This window comes from Semicossyphus pulcher, unplaced genomic scaffold (genome assembly GCF_022749685.1).
Source record: "Semicossyphus pulcher isolate SPU_LCO1_2020_fin unplaced genomic scaffold, fSemPul1.0.p SCAF_18, whole genome shotgun sequence".
NCBI classification, from domain to species: domain Eukaryota; kingdom Metazoa; phylum Chordata; class Actinopteri; order Labriformes; family Labridae; genus Semicossyphus; species Semicossyphus pulcher.
In genome coordinates this window covers 13,435,231-13,452,764 of record NW_027211691.1, presented here as the reverse complement: position 1 = coordinate 13,452,764, position 17,534 = coordinate 13,435,231, and the positions used below count along the sequence as shown (strand labels likewise).

Sequence of the window (17,534 nt, the reverse complement as noted above, 5' to 3'; positions counted from 1 at the left end):
CCAATGAAAAACTGGAGAGAAACAAGGCCGTATTTGAAAACCCTTTAGCTACAATATTACTGTTAGATTGGAAGCGGCAAAAAGTTAAAGGCCTATTACTATTTTTTAGTTTTACAATTTTAATAGGAAAGGCGTAAAGTCCTAGCTAATGTAACTGCAATCTAATTAATAGGAATTAGTATGGTCCGATTTATCTTTGTATTTTCAATATCCATAGTTAATCAGGAAGGGATAAAATTATCCCGTTAAATCCCTATTATAGGTCATACCGTTTTTGGGTATAGAGGGATATAGCTACTTATTGATACTTATTTATATAGTGTATACAAATTATGTCAACACTATTTCAATTTATTTTCATTTAAAACACATTTACACACACAAATCTGTTTCAACCATGTTGAGTTTGCCATCCTGCTAGCCTACGTTAACGTTGATTGTTATGAGGGCGGTGGCTGCATCGGCAATCATGACGGTGCAGGCACCACATGTTCATGACGAAGCAATAATCAAGTTAGTTTTCATCGCTTAAAACGGCAAAGAAAACAACGCTACGGTACAATGCAAATAGGAGATGTTGTAGCTGCTTGGACCTGGAAACAGTTTAATGCGAAGATGTGATGTTGCCATGTAACAACCGGATAGCGCCATCATCTGGGTAAACTACCATAACACAATAACATACCTCTCTGCATTTTATACCTGTATATTGGTTGCACCAGTAATTAGGATGCAGCCCACTTTTTAGATGAAAAACAAGACCTGGTACGTGGCTGACCGCATCAGGTCAATGTGTGCTTTTGTAGGCAATGTGTTACAAGGACTGTCCTTATGAGGCCGATGATAATATGTTAGAAAGCAGGTGCGCACTGACGAGCAGCCCCGCCTACTCCCGAACAAAGTATCCAGAGCTGTGTAGACAGAGAGTCGAGTCAGTTGAGGTCCAATCTGCTCCATGATCTGCCATGATGTTGCCACTCTCTCTCTGCAGTTGTGAAAGTACCATCACTCAGTCAGTCAGTCAGTCATTCAGTCAGTTACTCAGTCAGTAACAGTCAGTCAGATACAGACCCATGTGTAGGGCTGACCCTGGCTGTCAGCCAACAAAGATGTACTAAAGGTTCATTTTATACACCAAATTTTACGTTAAGTATTTTTTCATTTCTCTACATTTATGAGGTTTACATCCTGGATCACAGCAGCATGACATAACAGCATTTGAGCTCCCACCTTTAGCTTAAGGTCAGAGGAAAATGGTTGCTATGTGAATATGGTCTATTGGTGCCTCCATGGAAAACTGTTAACATGAAACAGAGTTGGCAAATTTCTCATTCTAAATGAGTTTATATGCGTTATATTTTAAATATCTTTAATGTTTTAATCAACCATCATAAATAGTATTATGTATGGATGAGGCTTGAGATGTTAAGCTTGTTAAAATCCAGTTTTAAAAATGGTTTAGTTGAGTATTACTCTATCCCCTTAGCATTATCAAACAATATGCTACACAAATTATTAATGCAGTATTAACAGGAAGAGAGATCTCCTTGAAGCCCACACACTGGAAAGCATCCACTCTGCTTAAGTGTCCTTGAGCAAGACACTGAAATGCTACCACCAGCTACACGGGCGGCGCTTTGTAGACGGGCCCAACCTCAGAAATAGAAAACAGATATTCCATAAAATACAAATCATGCGGCTGCCATGAAGGCTCGAAGCTACAAAGATTGTAGGGCTTTAAAGCGATGTTTCAGCAGACAGTATTTCACTTGAGGCGAGCCGTAAATGTCAATAATAACCAATGAGGCTTCACTTTGCCTCAGAAAAAGCCGTATATAAAGACCGTCCATGGTTTTATTCCTTTTGGACGTACTGCGAGACATGTTGAGTGCCCTCGTACCTGCCTTAATTGCGTCAAGGTTTGTTTTTATTTTTCCTCGCTTTTTTGAAAAAAGAAATTACAGATGCTGTCACCCACTTACTGGTACTCCCGCTTGCTCTCATGGAAAATGTAAAAGGGGCCCAGCCTCGCTGATGTCAGGCTGACATTGCCAGTGAGAGGTGGCCAAGTCACAAAACAGATGTTTACTGTTTTTCTAAGGATGATTTGTTCTCTGCTTAATATTGACCTGGGTACTACAACCCAGGTCCCTGTAACAGGCCAAATGATTCTTAAAAGAGGTGTTTATGTTTAATTGTAAATGTCTTTTATTGTATGCATACTTCATCAGTCCGTGGATACTTTAAGAAAGGTTATTAGTCTGACAGGTGTCTGGATTTGTCCATTCTCAAGCAGATGTGCAATAAAACAACGTGTAGGATCACACATGGAAACTTGTTCCTGTGTGTGTGTGCTCTCCTGGATGTGTCACCTCGTGTAAGCAGTGAGTTAGAACGAGGTATGGGAAGCCTTTATGTGTTTCTGTGTGTGTCAGTGCAACGTGCACCCCTGAGCGTCTGCAGAGGCAGTCATGTCCGGCGAAGGTCTCTCCACAGAAGCCATTAAGCAGTGTGTCTGTTGGAGTAATGTGTTTGACTTGGCTGTGGGGCAGCAGCAGGTGCTGGAAGGACCTGCCTGGAGCTGCTGCTCACCGTCTGCTTTGATGTGGAGGCCAGGGACCAGTTGTCCATCTCTGGTTCTTACCCTTCCATCCCATCTTTGTCTTCCGCCTTGTCTTTGTTCTTCTCTTTCCCCTACAGTCCTTACTGTTGCCATTGTTTCCATTGGCTTTGTCTGTCTCAAATTTTAGTGGCAATGCTAATTTATCTACTTCCTTTTTACCTTGACTTTTTACTTCTTGATTTTCTTTTTTTCTGGTTTTTTCCCTCTACAGATGTCTTTTTTCTTGTACTCCAGCCATACATCTGCTAGACCTCAACGACACTACTGGGTGTAAAGCAATGAGTGCAAGTTTAAATTTATGCATTCAATGGATCGTTAAATGAGAGGTAGCAACAGCTTGGAAGTTGCTAGCAGGGACATTTTGCTGTTACATTCTCCTTGAGATGGAACAAGTTGATAAAGGCATTCAACTGTTGCCTTTCCTTACCTTTAAAATGAGTAGTTTAACATCTTGGAAAATGTGGTTATTTGTTTTCTCGCTGAAAGGTAGATACAATATCATAACCACTCATGGCTGTGTTCAAGTTCAAACACTAACAGCTAGCCCTCTAGCCTAGCTTAGCACAACAAAATTACAATTTTCATTTAACGTTAACGGGTCTTACCTTTTTCGAAATTTCAACATCATGCTGCAGATTAGTAAAAAGTAAAAATGAAACTTTGTCAGGTCTGTCCTCAAGAGGAGAAGAAAACTACTTTTAAAATGCTCGTTTGTTGAACAGAGGTCGGATCGATCATTAGATGATGCATTCATGGAGGTTGGGGAATCTGATCCACTTCCCTTTCTACAGATACTACATTGCTAGAATCTGTAAATAGAAATTACCGATCTAGTAATAAATGAATTAATGTTTTGTGTTTACTGATATATAATTACATTTTTCACATAGGCCTAAAGTTTCGGTTGATCTTGGGAGACATGATTTTTCATTTGCTGAGGCACTTTCCATGGTGCACCGATGAAATATCCAATTGTACCATGAGCTCATACATCAAAGTGTCCCTATTTGGAGGTTTGAAAATATAGTCACCCTATCTTAAGATCATCAATTTACCGCTAAGCTAACCTGCTGCTAGTTGCTAGCTAGCTTCATATTTAGCTTACTTATATTAGAGGCTATTTTCTCTTCTAACCCTAAAGAAGAAGAAACAAAATAAGCTTATTTCTTTAATTTCCCTTTAAGATGACTGCTTAAAAGGAGTACACTTGTTTGGATGGACTTTCCTTCACACACGTTTCTCCTGGTTTTCTCCACATGCAGTTTCTACCATTCAGACTCTTTCAAAATCTTTGGTTTGAAGTATGCTTGGGCATTATTTGTTGAATGGCAGAACAAAACTACATTGAGCTCCAACAAGATGTCATGACACCCATAGTTTAACATGTGCAAGCAGTAGGTGAGTCATAATTTTAGGTCTGGTCTCCTCCCTTCCTCTGTGTCTTTCTCTCTCAGCCTCAAGGTAAAGCCATTACACTTGAAATGTAGCAGCAGCAGTAGCAAGAGCAGCAACCCACTTGGGTTCAGAGAGACAGGGGAGGGAAACGATGAAAAGTAAAGCCCAGGGCCGTCCTGGGACCCTGAGGAGGGCTGCCTTTATTGAAGGAGCCCACTCCCATGCATTCCTTTGCCAAGAGCCCGGGCCTCCCTGGAGAAAGCCTGGATGAGAGGCTGACTCACATTCAGAGGGGGGTTCACTGGCTGCAGCTGCTACAAACACACACAGGCACAAAAATCACACCAACAAAGTGCAATCACACACATTCATGCACGCACCTTGTTCCCCCCGTCTCCCGTTTCCCTCATTGTTCTGTCAGTCAGGATGGTTCTTAGCTGTTATCCACAGCAGGGAGTAGCTACTTCCTGAATGGGTTACACACACAGGCTTGTAAAGCACAACTGATTGATTTATTGGCTTTCAGGGGCTAAGGTAGGTGGGATATTAGATGCTCCTTGGAGATCTCATCATGAGATCCATCAGTAAGAGCAAAGGGCTTGCTCTGAGAACAACAGGGGAGAAATTCCATCGCTTTTGGCCAAACAGACAATGGGACAAAAGTATTTTTTTTAAAGGAATGCCCAGTATGCTTTTGTGAAGTGTTCACTACCTTGTGAGCTTGTCTTTCTCTGCTTTTACACTTTGCCTCCCAGAAATGTTCAGGGATAATCCTGTTAGAGGATCATTTATTATGAGCTGAAATAGGAGAGTTCTACTGTGATTGTTACATATGTTCTTGGTCTACTTTATATGATCATAAATAATTTTACAGTCTATGATATGTGTGATTAGACGTCATTGTTGACTACTGGGATTTTCACACCAACTTGATAAAGGAAGACCGAATTTTTTTAAAACATCTCGCCATAGTTTGGCATCAGCGGCACGATGGTACAGTGGTTGGCATTGTTGCCTCACAACAAGAAGGTTCGAGGTTTAAGGGCCTTTCTGTTTGGAGTCTGCATGTTCTTGGGGTGGATAGCTCCGTGGTATGGCTGTTGTCTCTCAATCAGAAGGTTGGGGGTTCGATCCCTGACTGTTAGTCACATGTCAAAGTGTTCTTGGGCAAGACACTGAACCCCAAATTGCTTGAATGCCTATAGATCTTGATGTGAATGGGTGAATGTGACATGTAGTGTAAAAGCACTTTGAGTGGTCAGAAGACTAGAAAAGGTCTATATAAGTACAGTCCATTTACCAACTCCCTGTGCATCAGCACCGTAACGCAAACACATGAGGCCCCCCCGCAGCTAATCCTGACTGAGCCCATTTACTGCAGCACACAGCAGGTGAATTTTAACATCTTTCATAGTGAGGATACTTGTTATTTCAAATCGGATTGTTAGCTGAACTTACATGCAGATGAAGAAGCTAAATCCTCGTCATCCTCGCAGATGATGGGCGTGGGATGTCATTACGACGCATTACGTTCCACCTGTTTTTGCTCTCCACATGGACGGTTTTTCCTGCATACGCCGCAGCCTGCTGATACGTGATTGGTCAATACTACTTGGACTACAAGCGTCCTACGAACGAAAACCAGAACACTTGCCGACCCTGAAATCCACCTCCCACATCTGTAAATAGTAGCCACGATAGATCTTTTTTTTTTTTTCAATAGCCTAGTTGTTGACAGGCGGGGGCGGGGACAGGGATAGGACAGCTGAAGAGAGACAGGAAGAGCAGGGAGTAGAGAGTGGGGGACGACATGTACCAAATGATCCACAGACTGGGAGTCCAACCTGCGATCAGTGTGATGAGGGCTGCAGCCTCTGTACATGGGACGCCTGCTCCACGAACCGAGCTAAACCAGCGTCCCTTCATACCTTTCTTTTCTTTATTTTCAGTTGTTTAAGTTTTTCTATTAGCAGTCACTTCACAGTCTTTAATACCCAAAGCACTGAGCCATGCGTTTTATTGCTTTCCTCATCCTCTCTGTTCCATGACTTATTTCCAAATCAGTACCCAGACAATGAGCAATAAATAACAGATCAAAAAGGCTCGCAGCAAATGGTTTTCTCGTGATGGATTAGGTTTAAATCATACTCTTTACTCCACAATGGCAAAGCAGGAACATTTAAAGGGAAGAAGACATAACTCCAGAGTGTAATGAGCTGGCAGCAAGTTTAGTAATGGAGTCCTGTAAACTGACTGAAGTGAAATCTCTCGAGCTTGTTCTGCATGGACATCCAGTGAGCTGATTATTTCATGCATCTATAACTCATATTTCTATTTACAATGGATTAATTCTATGTTTAAATGATCACTTTTATTCATATATCCTGCACTGCACCAAAGTTATAGACTAGCTTTTAAACAGAGCAGAGCATATAGCTGCTAAAAAGCAAGATGTTTCCTATCGGAGTTGGTGGAGACCAACCACAGAGAGAAAAGAGATTTATTTTGGACGAACATTTGTGGACATGACAGGACTCTAAAAGAATGCTAATGTTGTTATACATAGGAAAATATGTTAGCTAACAACGTAGCTCAGTTGAAAAGGTAATACAATTCTTTCAGGTCAGGTTGAACGTCCTTTAGTTCCTTCATTTCTAGCTGCTATTAAGATGCAATTAGAATCATGTTTGATTTATTAGTAGAGAGATAACATCAGGAAAATACCTGTTTGGTACAAAAACAGGGAAAATGAAAGCCATTGAGAAGGTATGTGTTTGGCAGTGAGGCCAGACATTCCTCTACAGCTCAGGAATCCAGACGACAACAAGCTCTGCTGCTGCTGGTGGCCGGTGGCCGATGACAGGCCGTTCTCCGTGTCCTCTCTGGCCATTGTTTGCCCTGTGATTGACTGAGGAAGGTGTTTGTTGTTGCTGGACTCTTATCAGTATTTCTTGGACCTGACAGGAACACTGTGCTGTTGTATTAGCGGGGCTGTCTGATGAAACTGAACAGACGCAAAACATCATGTACAGTTCAGCTAATTAGACCGTAAGCTATATATTGAACAAAAGATGATAATGGAGTGCGTGTCTTTCAACCAGAGATAATCTGATCAAGACATGTAGTTAAAAAACCCGATTAAGTTCAATGTACTGAATAATAACTGACATGTTACAGTGCTAAGCTTCACAGGGAGCATATCAGTGCTTGCTAATAAGAGTTCTGGCATTTATGGCACAAGGTGGGACATTTCATTTCCTTCTTTTTTCTATTCAATAATTGCTTTTTATGCGTCACCCAGTGCTCATTATCCAAGCAGCCAGGTCCTGAGACTATCCAGCCTGCCTTCGAACTTTCCCTCCGAGAAATATCAATTTCTTAATTTGTTTTATTGCAGCTTTGAGAGTGTTCCTTCTCTTATTTAGCGATCCACTGGGTGAATTTTTGCTATTGCCAAAGAATTCATATTACCACCTGCATTTGAGTCCACCCAGGACCCATCACCGACTCCCTGGGGTGGTTTTATGCCGGATTATTAACTTGGAAGCACTGCGCTTTTGTTCATTGGCGTTTTCATTTCGGAGCCCTTAGTAATTGAGTAACGGGGGCCCATCATGTAGCACAAAAGAAGGAGAGTGAGCATGCAGGGGCTGAAAATTCTCATAAGCTGTCAGGGAAGCGGGTGTGAATGAATTCCTCCCAGCTTTCTATTGTTCCAACACAAAACAGAGAAATTGTGTTTCTTTAAGGCCTGCTTTTTCTCATCGCTCAACTGAAAGGTGATCTGGCCAAACACACAAAAAAAGGTTTTTTAATGCCAATTGTGTTGTCAGCTTCGTAAAAACCTAAGCGGACTCTGGGGTCATGTGTGTTTTATTTGTTTCCTCTAGGAAGTTCAAGCTCTGCTGCTATTTTATGAGTTTTCAAACAGCGAAGCAGAATACACATTTAAATACAAAAACATAACATGAGCTGCATTTGACCTGTTGTACACTGTGAAAAGGGTTTATTGCACCTTTTCTTCTAAAAAAGATAAGCCTCTCATGGGTTTGCAGAAACCTTAATGGCCTTAGTCAGGATGTGTAAAAGAACGCACAGTGGATAAAGCCGGAAAACGGAAACATGGAGAGAATTTGATACATTCAGAGAAAGAATAACATGAATACTAATGCAATCCAGTGCAGTATCCTGCAATGACAATCACCCCTACTTTTATGAAACTTTAAGCTTATAATGTCCAGTTATTGCTCAGATATAAGTCATAAGTCTGTGGATGCAGCTTCAGCAGCTGGTTGGTGCCCACCTCACGCCACCTTAGACGCCATTCCTTCTCTGTCCCCGGAGTCAGAGGCCTAGTCGGAGCAGCTGTTGCAAGCTTGCCCTGCTTCTGTTACGGTGTCTACTCTTCATTAGCACCAAACCTGGGGCGACAGAAACTTCTCCATAGCTGCCCCCTCCCCCTGGAACTCTCTACCCCAACACATCCGAGACTGTAACGACCTGAACTACATTCAAATCATTGATCAAGACCCACCTTTTTAGAACTGCTTTTAATCTCTGATGCTGATATTATTTCATTGTTTTAAATTGTTTGGTTTCCTTTTATTGTGTTTCTTTTGTTGTGAAAATGTATGTAAATGCATTATATTATTATTTTTTATTATTATTAGCATTCTCCACTAGGTTCCCCCTGCCTGGGGCCTGTAAACCTCCTCATTGTGACGCTCCAAAGCTATACTGTACTTAAGGCTTAAACACCAACACTTTAGGTGCAGCAGGAGAGAGGGTAACAAGGATCTTCATGATGGCAACTTAAAGTAAGTTAACAACTTTCTTTTTTAGTGTATATCACATTTTTAAAAATCTTTTTGCACCCAATGACTGGCAGACCAGGAGTCGTGTCTGTGATCAGTGCGTCTAGGACATAGGCTGTGTTCGAAATGCCGTACTATATATTACATACTATATACTATGTACTATACACTGCATACTGCGTTCGACGGTAGTATGTAGTATGGCAGATCTTTTGAAATTCATTTTGCAGAATGCTACGCCATGCGCGGAAGTAAACAATAACCGCTGTCACTGCCACTGTGACGTTCCAGCGCTTTGTGTGCGGTTTGTTTTGGTTAGCGGAAGTGGCTACGGCCGCTCCACCCGTCGATCTCTACTGCACAACTCTGGCTCCAAATGACGTCACCATCGCAAGATCACAGGGCTATTTTGGCATCACTTTTGTTTGAGAGCAGATGGAGACACGTCGTCCATCTATATATACATTCATTGGTCGAGGCCTAGCCTCTGTACATGGGGCGTCTACTCCACCAACTGAGCTAAACCAGTGCCCCGTATATCACGTTTTTGGAGGTCTAAGCTATTTAGTGCTTCTAAATTTAGTGCTGAGAAGTGTTGTGGGTTGATTAAACTGATTTAATTGAACAGCTTGATGAACACTTAATTTGTCCTGCCATTCAAGCTAAGCTAACAGTTCTCTTTAGGCTCGGCATTATTCAAGAAGATGTGTCTGCACATTTCATCTCAGTGTTATTTTTCATTTGTTTCCAGTCGATGTGGAAAGCCCATTTTCAGACCGAGCATCAGATTGCATAAAACCAACAAACCCCTTATCTCCGTCCTTTTCCCCATTGGGCTCCAGCGGGGTGCTGCTGTTTCAGTTACCATTTATGTTGGCACAGGGAACGGCAGCTCGATGGCCCAAGAGCGCTGCTTGCTCTTCAAAACAGGAAGAACACATTTTTCTCCGATTCACACTGGAGACAAAAAACAAACCAGTGAGGGTCCAGAGGTATGAGGCAGCAGGCTGAGGACGATGATAACAAGAAATTTCAGATGATGCCCTACCCTTTTGTGCACATGGAGTCGCCCTACTGGATTGTATGTCCTGTTCTATATAGAGGGAAAGTTTCTGAGTGTCCTCTGAATGTTATGTTTGAACAGAAATGTGTCCAGATAAACCAGATTAGTTTTAAAAAATGGCAGACACTGATAGGACTGTTGACCAAGTTCTTGACCAGATGTTCAGATTTCTGTATTTTCTTACTTTTCAGCCTGGACTTTAATTTGAGCCACAATTCCCATCGATGGTGAAATCTGTTGTTGTTGCAAGCGCTCTGTCAGAAACAGACGTTAATCTGAATCCCGGACTGCTTATTGTCAGTGTAGTCTGGCTAAGCTCATTATATTTATGAGCAATGGTCCTTCAATGCAGTTGCAGGCGTTGGAAGGTTACTCTGACCTGGGGGCTTCCTCACACTGCCTCAGCCCGGTCATCATGCAGGTATTTTCTGGATTAGAACAGACAAAGAGCAGGAGACAACCAGAAACATGGTCAAACTCACGTCTGTGTTATAGTGTTTAATCCTGGAAGAGACGCGCATTGTTTTCCTTCACTTTGTGGGAAATTTTAATTACTTACAAATAACTAAACTAAATGATCCAAAATGTGCCTGACTTTAACGTTGACCTTTCGTGTACTGTAACTGATTTTCTTTCTTTCCAATGAAACCACAAAAATAAACAAGGGCAGATGAAAAGGTACCTCGCTGGCAGAGGTCGGCCACGTTTCCGTATTGTCGCTCCTTGTTAGCTGATGATGGGCCGTCTCCACCTTGGACAGCTGCAGTCACTGAGGCGGAGGGAAGGCATGCACACAACACACACGCAGACGCACATCTGCTGGCATGTCTGTGCCCTCTCTGATCTCTAATGACATGCCAACCACCGAGTCTTGCTCTGACGCCAGCCATCACCCAGGCTCTCTCTCTCTCTCTCTCTCTCTCTCTCTCTCACACACACACCCGGTTTGTGTGTGAGCAGGGAGGTCAATGGAATAAGGCTGCATTTTCTGTGAAAGGGGATACAGAGCTGTGTCTCCTTCAGCTGCTGTCAGTTGAGGGACTCCACTGTTGGCTGGCTGTTAAGTCTTACTAATTTTTATTTGCTCACACACACTCTATTTTACTTCAGCTGATGGATCAGGTGGCTAAAATTACATTTTTAAGTTAAAATCAGGATGATTTTGCAGTCCCAGTGTGTGGGAAATGCATCTGAAATATTTGCTCTATAAGGTTATCTGAGATGAACTTGGTTGTTGGCCATGCCAGGAATGTGCCCAGTGCGCCCACCCATCCATTAACCTGTCCGACATTCTCTAGAGCGAAAACAAAACACTGCAATAAAAGTGCAGCAAGTCTAATCTAAGAAGTTCCCCACTTAGGGTCAAGAAGCACACACACGATTTCCCGTCTTTTGTTGTTCATATTTCACCTTTAACATTTTATTTTTCTTGCTGCATAACAAAAAAAAAATAGAATATTTAACTGGTAACATTTGCTTCTGAAATTAACACTTAGGGGAGAATTCACTGAAGGATTGCGCAGCTTTTGCGCCTGTAAAACCTGTGCCACAAAAAGTCTGCCTCTTTCTCCACACGCCAGAGGTTTGACTGCACCCCAAAGTGTGCTGCAGAGCAAACAGTGTTTCTGTGCTCCGGTGCACTTTGCGCGTATTTAAATGCAATGAGTCATTATACAAACATTTGGGGGAAATTTGGCTCCTTTCTATGCAAATAAGCCTCGTGGCAAAAATCACCTAATTCACAAACGCCAGCGCTAACAGCAACACGCAGTTAGAGTGAAAATATTACTGTCTGCAGAGAGCTGGTGGTAACTGTGGCACAGCTATTTTGTTATAGAAGTTTTATTTGTCTGTAAAAACAATGAGAATTTATTGTCATTATTATTATAATCAATAAGTCCGGGGCTGTGCAAGGCTCACCCCCGGCACACTGGCAAACGTGCTCGTTCAGAAAAATGAAGCTGCGTTACAGACAGTGAAACTAGTAAACACTTGTCGAGACCGGACTTCACAATTAACTGTTGAGCTGCCCCCTCCTCTCCCTGCTCATCGTCGATCTGTGGATAGAGTTGAGCTCCAACTAATGCCTAAAAGCGCAGCACCACGCAGCAGAGAGTGGAGGTGCAGACAGCTTCTCTTCACAATTATACACAAAACAAAAGCAAACAGCGCAGATCTGTGAAACTTTAAGGCCGTGTTGGTGCTTGAATATCATTAATGCAATTTGCTTTGTGAATCAGTCCTTGAGACGGAGCAGACAGCGGGTGCAAACGATGCGCAATTTATGTTGCTATCAGCTGCCGCAATTCGTTCTTGGTGAATTCCCCCCTTAATGTTGTTGTCACCGTGCATTTCAAGCATGACTTCTACTGAAAACTTGTACATGCAAACATGACAACTCATATTTGATTTGTGACTAACATGAGATTTAAGAAACAGCCGCGGATGATCATTCAAATTTGGCCACAGCGAAGGTATTTTATAACCAAAGTTACATCATAGGCAGTTGGTTTACTTGAAAGTATTCTCAGGAGGTCAAACGCTCCAAACATGTGAGAGCTGGTGAGGGATGATTTGCTCTGGAAACAGTTCTGTTTCAGCTCGTTTCTACAACACTTGACCTGTGCTTTAAACACACCTGCTCAGACAGCTTTCCTAACATTTAATGATCCAGGTTCCTTTCAAGCTGGGGCAAATTTATCATCTGCACCCTTCAGGCAGGCATCCACTAAAAATCTTGAAATGTTGAAAACTTCACAGCCATGGAACAATCAAATACAAGCTTGTTTAGATAAAATGACATGTTCCAGACCTTTTAGGTGCTGTGAAAATCCCATGTGCTGAAAGATTGCAGAAATAGTGAGTTTGATGGCCTGTGAAAATGTCACATTGTTAATCACACTTCAGATTTATGATTTGGAAAATGTTGAGTTTTTGTGCACCTCTTTATGCCAACTAACAAGTACATCAATCAAAGCCAGCAGCTTTGTTTCGCATGTGCTGAACAGACGTCCATGTCCATAATTAACACACAAGAGGGGGAGTGTTTGTTTACTCACACCCCCACAAACTGATTAGATCGATGGAAACTTGGTTAATTCCCTCTTCATTTCACTGTATTGCGTGCTGAGATGTCCCACAGCCTTGGCGTGCTCCTCATCCACGTCCTCTTTTAATCTCTGCTGCTCCTTCAGGAACTCTGCCCACTCCTCTTTCAAACGCTCCATGTTCCCCTGCAGCTGGGTGCTCTGTCAGGACACAAGGAGGTGAAAACACAACAAAAGGTCACAGGAAGTTTCTGCAAATGTCTCACACCAGTTCTAAATTGTAGCTGTAAACAAGATGTGTGTGATGTCTTAAAGTTTGTCTTAATTTGATGCAACAGTTTGAATTCATTCGGTACAATTAAGCTGCAGAAAAGTATGGGGTATGGAGGGAGTATGGGGGCTTGTTGTGGTGTCTAAGAACAGTCATGCAGCCTACAGTTACTGTACATACACAGATAGGACACATTTGCGTAAATGCCTCTGTACTTTGCAAACCAATCTGATTTTTAAAGGCTGTGTTATTATGTCCATCTGCACTGCAAGCCCGCTGCCCGGTGTTTACCTGCTGTGCCTCTAGCTCCCTCTGCTGGACTCTCTCTACCATGTGATTAGCAGCTTCCACTGTGAGAGAAAAGCAAAGTAATATCCTTAATATCCATATTCAAATTAGACTGAAACATAACATAGATATATGATTTGGCGCTATACAAATAAAATTTGATTGATTGATTGATTGATGTAAAAAAAAAAAAAAAAAAAAAAAAAAAAACTATAAAAAAAATTTGTGCTACAGTTTGTCAAAGTAGGTTTTTGTCTGCTGTCTTACCATAATGTGGATTCATAATGTAGTACAATTATTTAAAACATAAAAATGAATAGAAAATACAACATTGCTGTATTTTTCAGCACACAAAAGTGTCTGATATGATGGTACGTCAGACATGACATTAGCAAAATTTAAATCAAATTCTCAAGTGTGACTCTGAGGAGAAGTAGACTTACAACGTTTTGCAACGTCCGACAGCTGCTGGGTGATGCTCTCTAAATTTGTGGGCAGCATCTGCTCGTTAGACTCCATCACCATTTTATTAAGGTTCTCCAGAAGTCTGCTCTCCCTGTGTCCACGTTTCTCCTAAACAGCAGCAGGTAAAGTTCAGTGTGGTCGCACAAATAGTACACTTATACACAGGCTTATTTAGTCATTAAGTCCAGCAGTGAGTCTCAACATGTTGCTTCTAATTAATTGAGTGAAAAAAAAGAACCACACATGAACTGTAATCAATTCCTGGGATTGTCCACTCAAGAACAAAAGACGATACTTTATCTTTAAGAAAATCATTTAAACAGTTTAAACAAATTAACTGTTCAATTTTGGGCTCCATGATTAAAGCCCACTTGACCCAAAGTTAGTGTGGAATGGATTGTACTTTTGTTTTTGGCACCTCTATAGTGTCACCTGCCCTATCTCCACGTGTATGCATGGCAGGTGTTCCTTGTTCTAACTGTAGCACTACAAGTACTTAAAATGGTGCAAATGTTCCATGTAGGCTCTTGGGGTCTGATGTAACACTTAGAGAGAGAGACAGCAGCGTTGAAGGATAAAAACTTAAAATAACGTCAAAAAGTCAACATACTGGTCGCTAGTTGTCACCATCAAGTCATAGTGTTATGTTATTATCACAACTACACTAACAGTCAAAAGTTTGGACACACTTTCCCATTCACTTGTATGAGAAAATGTGTCCAAACTTTTGACTGGTAGTGTATAAGTAATTATAGAGTTGTAAAATCGTCTGCTGCCCTATAAATTAACATACTTGTCCTGCATATAGCAAAATATAATGTTTTTTTTGTTTTTGCATCCGAGTATGTAAAAAGAGTGTGTTAAACTGTTTGTGGGGCCATGTTCATTTTCCCAGTGTTTTGGTCACAGTGGCACAACATCATCTCATGTGACCTACCTCAAACTCTCTCACAAAGTAGCGGATCTCTGCATTGATGACTGGTCTGTGGTCCAACAGTCGGGACTGGACATCACCCACATCTACAAGCAGAACAACAACATACATACAGTCTTTTTGTGACAACTAAGCATTTTAAAGGGTTTAAAACAATTCTTTGAGCACACTATGCCTACCTTTAACAACGTTTTAGTTAGCCTGCATACCATCAAAAGTGTACTTTTATAATTATTAGCCTTTTTTGAACTTGAAGTTTTCTTCTCATTCTTCCTTTATACCAATTTACTACATAACACTGAATCTGACATTAGATATTTAAAAGGTAAACAGCGGGGCAAACATGCAAACAAACAGAGAATGATTTTTAGACTTTGGATTTCACTCACCTTGTGCAATCTTATCCATGTTTACAAACCCTGCTGAAATGATCTGTGTAGTAGTTAAATCACAGTTTGTCTGTTGAGTAGCAGCTAGCTCGAGAAGCTACAAACTACTAAACACTTCCTTAATGTCCCAAAATGCTAAGCTAACCAGCAGCTACTTGTGAAAGCGAGAGAGCTGCTTAGCAGAACTAAGTCATTAATCTGTACTTCAACGATGTAGAAATATAAGGTGAAATAGAGTATTGGTCTTTTGCTAATCACTATCAGGTGAACAGAAGTCAGCTGACTATGTAAATATTTACTACTACTTCCGGGTGCGAGGCCATGGACTGATCCAAACGGTTGAAAGAGGGGGGACGCGTTCATCTCAGTAAAACCACCCGCGCTTTGATGTTTTTAGCTAGTTCACATGAACCGCATTGTCCCGCAGGCTTGCTTTCAGGCAGGCTACAATGACGTGCTGTTTTGCAAAGAAACTTTTAATGTCGTATGTTTTTTAGAAGTAGGATGGGAGACGGTATTGCAGAATGCGTAGGCCCACTGATGTTGTGCTTGAACGCAGACAGCAGATGTCAGTCTTGCTCTGTGGTGGAACCAAGTGACATTAAAATCTGCATTTTGAACACATTTCCACACATTACTTGTAAGTTCAAAATATATTTAAATTACCAATGATAACAATGACGTTCTTCAATATGGACCATACATTTTCATTAATGTGTGGCTTAAAAACAATTCAACAGTTTAGTTGCACTCTTTCCTCAATATGTGTCCTTTCATTAGGTTTTATAACTTGTAATAATTTCTTAATTTATAGTTGAGAACTACTATACTGATGCTACAGTTTATACATTAATTATAGGCCTAATGGATAATAATAATAAATGTTTCTTTTGTACATTAAGTAGTCCCTCCATTTCCATTAATCAAATTCCATCACATCAACTTACTAGATGTATAGCTCAACACCATACATAATGGCTTATTTGAAATTGTGCAACGGACAAATATTTTTAAATTATTATAAATGTAAACTTTAACTTCATATGACAAAATAGAAAGATGAAACCCTAGCAAGGGGGCTTATTCACAAACCCGAAAGTGGCTATGACAAGACTGAGGTTTAATCATTTTTGTAGAACTACGAGGGATCACTCACTTATTTCTTCTGATAGTTACTTCATAGTGTCCAACAGTGATTATTCAATATTGATTTTAAAGTATTTGATTTTGGTTTATTGACCTTTTAATAAAGTAGTGCACAAAGTAACGTTCTCTGTCAAAGTGCATGGCGTTTAAGCTCTGCTATCATTTTTAAAAGATATCCTACTGCCAAAGATTCTCGAGGAAAAAACAATAGTCTTATGATAATCTTTAGAAAATACAATAAATTTGTCAACTATTAGTCCAATTGAGAATGATAAAGGAATTATTCCATGTGGTGCAAAACAAAACTAAACGACTAAATTCAAATTTTGTTTCCTCTGATGCAATTAAGATGTCATGTAAAAACAAAACAAAAAAAAGCTAGAAAAAAAATATTTAGTTCCAAAGAATGAATAGTATATTTGTTTGGTTGAAAAATCCCCTCCACAACAATGAACACAAGATGGCACCAAATCCCTCACATTACTTTTTAGATTAAAGTCCAGGGTTGACAAAGTCCCCTGTGACTGAATAATCTTGGATTAGCAAATGTTTTTAATAAACTTTATGAAATGCAAATATATTGGCATAAATGTATTAATAAACACAGCACTTGTGGCAAGAGCAAAGTACATGCAGATATTCAGTCAGCGTGAGAAAAGGCTATGTTTGGGGCAAACGTTGCATATGAGTTGTCAAAAGTTTGTTTGTGAGCCCTAAATTCATTCGAACTGTCATGTTCAGTTATGAGAAAATCATTAAGGCACCACTTAAGTCCCCCACTGTCCACTGCGTTTAGTTAAACACTTATTACATGCACCATTAGTTTTGATTTGGGCCTATTAAAGAGATTAAATGATTGATCAACTCCCGAGGGAGAAAAACAAGCTCGTGTTTGTGTTAAGATGCGAGAGAGGATGTGTGACAACAAAACATGTCAGATCCAGCAAAGGCGTCCATGACAGGAACGTGCATCCTGTTGTTTTGTTTATTCATGCCTCTGCAGGGTGAAATTAAAAACATTAGGATCAAATGTGAGGATGGTAGAGAGGCTAGATAAATGCAGCATTTATTACCATCTATAAAGCACTGCAGAGTTACA

The 17,534-nt window shown here is 40.8% G+C and overlaps 1 protein-coding gene across 1 annotated transcript; it reads right to left on the bottom strand.

The window, feature by feature from the left end:
• Nucleotides 1–11,298: 11,298 nt before the first annotated feature.
• bloc1s5 (biogenesis of lysosomal organelles complex-1, subunit 5, muted) lies at nucleotides 11,299–15,536 on the bottom strand. Its single transcript, XM_069667555.1, has 5 exons — nucleotides 15,290–15,536; nucleotides 14,904–14,986; nucleotides 13,945–14,074; nucleotides 13,505–13,563; nucleotides 11,299–13,143 (listed from the first exon to the last, which is right to left on the bottom strand). Exons 1-5 carry the CDS (start codon nucleotides 15,306–15,308, stop codon nucleotides 12,970–12,972), a joined length of 465 nt encoding a protein of 154 aa, XP_069523656.1. The 5' UTR covers nucleotides 15,309–15,536; the 3' UTR covers nucleotides 11,299–12,969.
• Between the last annotated feature and the right edge of the window lie 1,998 nt (nucleotides 15,537–17,534).

Bases quoted from the DNA above. Each gene is read 5' to 3' on its own strand.
- bloc1s5 (XM_069667555.1), bottom strand. The intron at 13,564-13,944 runs GTAAGTCTACTT...TTTCTCTCACAG, and splicing joins GTCGGACGTTGCAAAACGTT to TGGAAGCTGCTAATCACATG. The intron at 13,144-13,504 runs GTAAACACCGGG...GTGTCCTGACAG, and splicing joins GGGAGCTAGAGGCACAGCAG to AGCACCCAGCTGCAGGGGAA.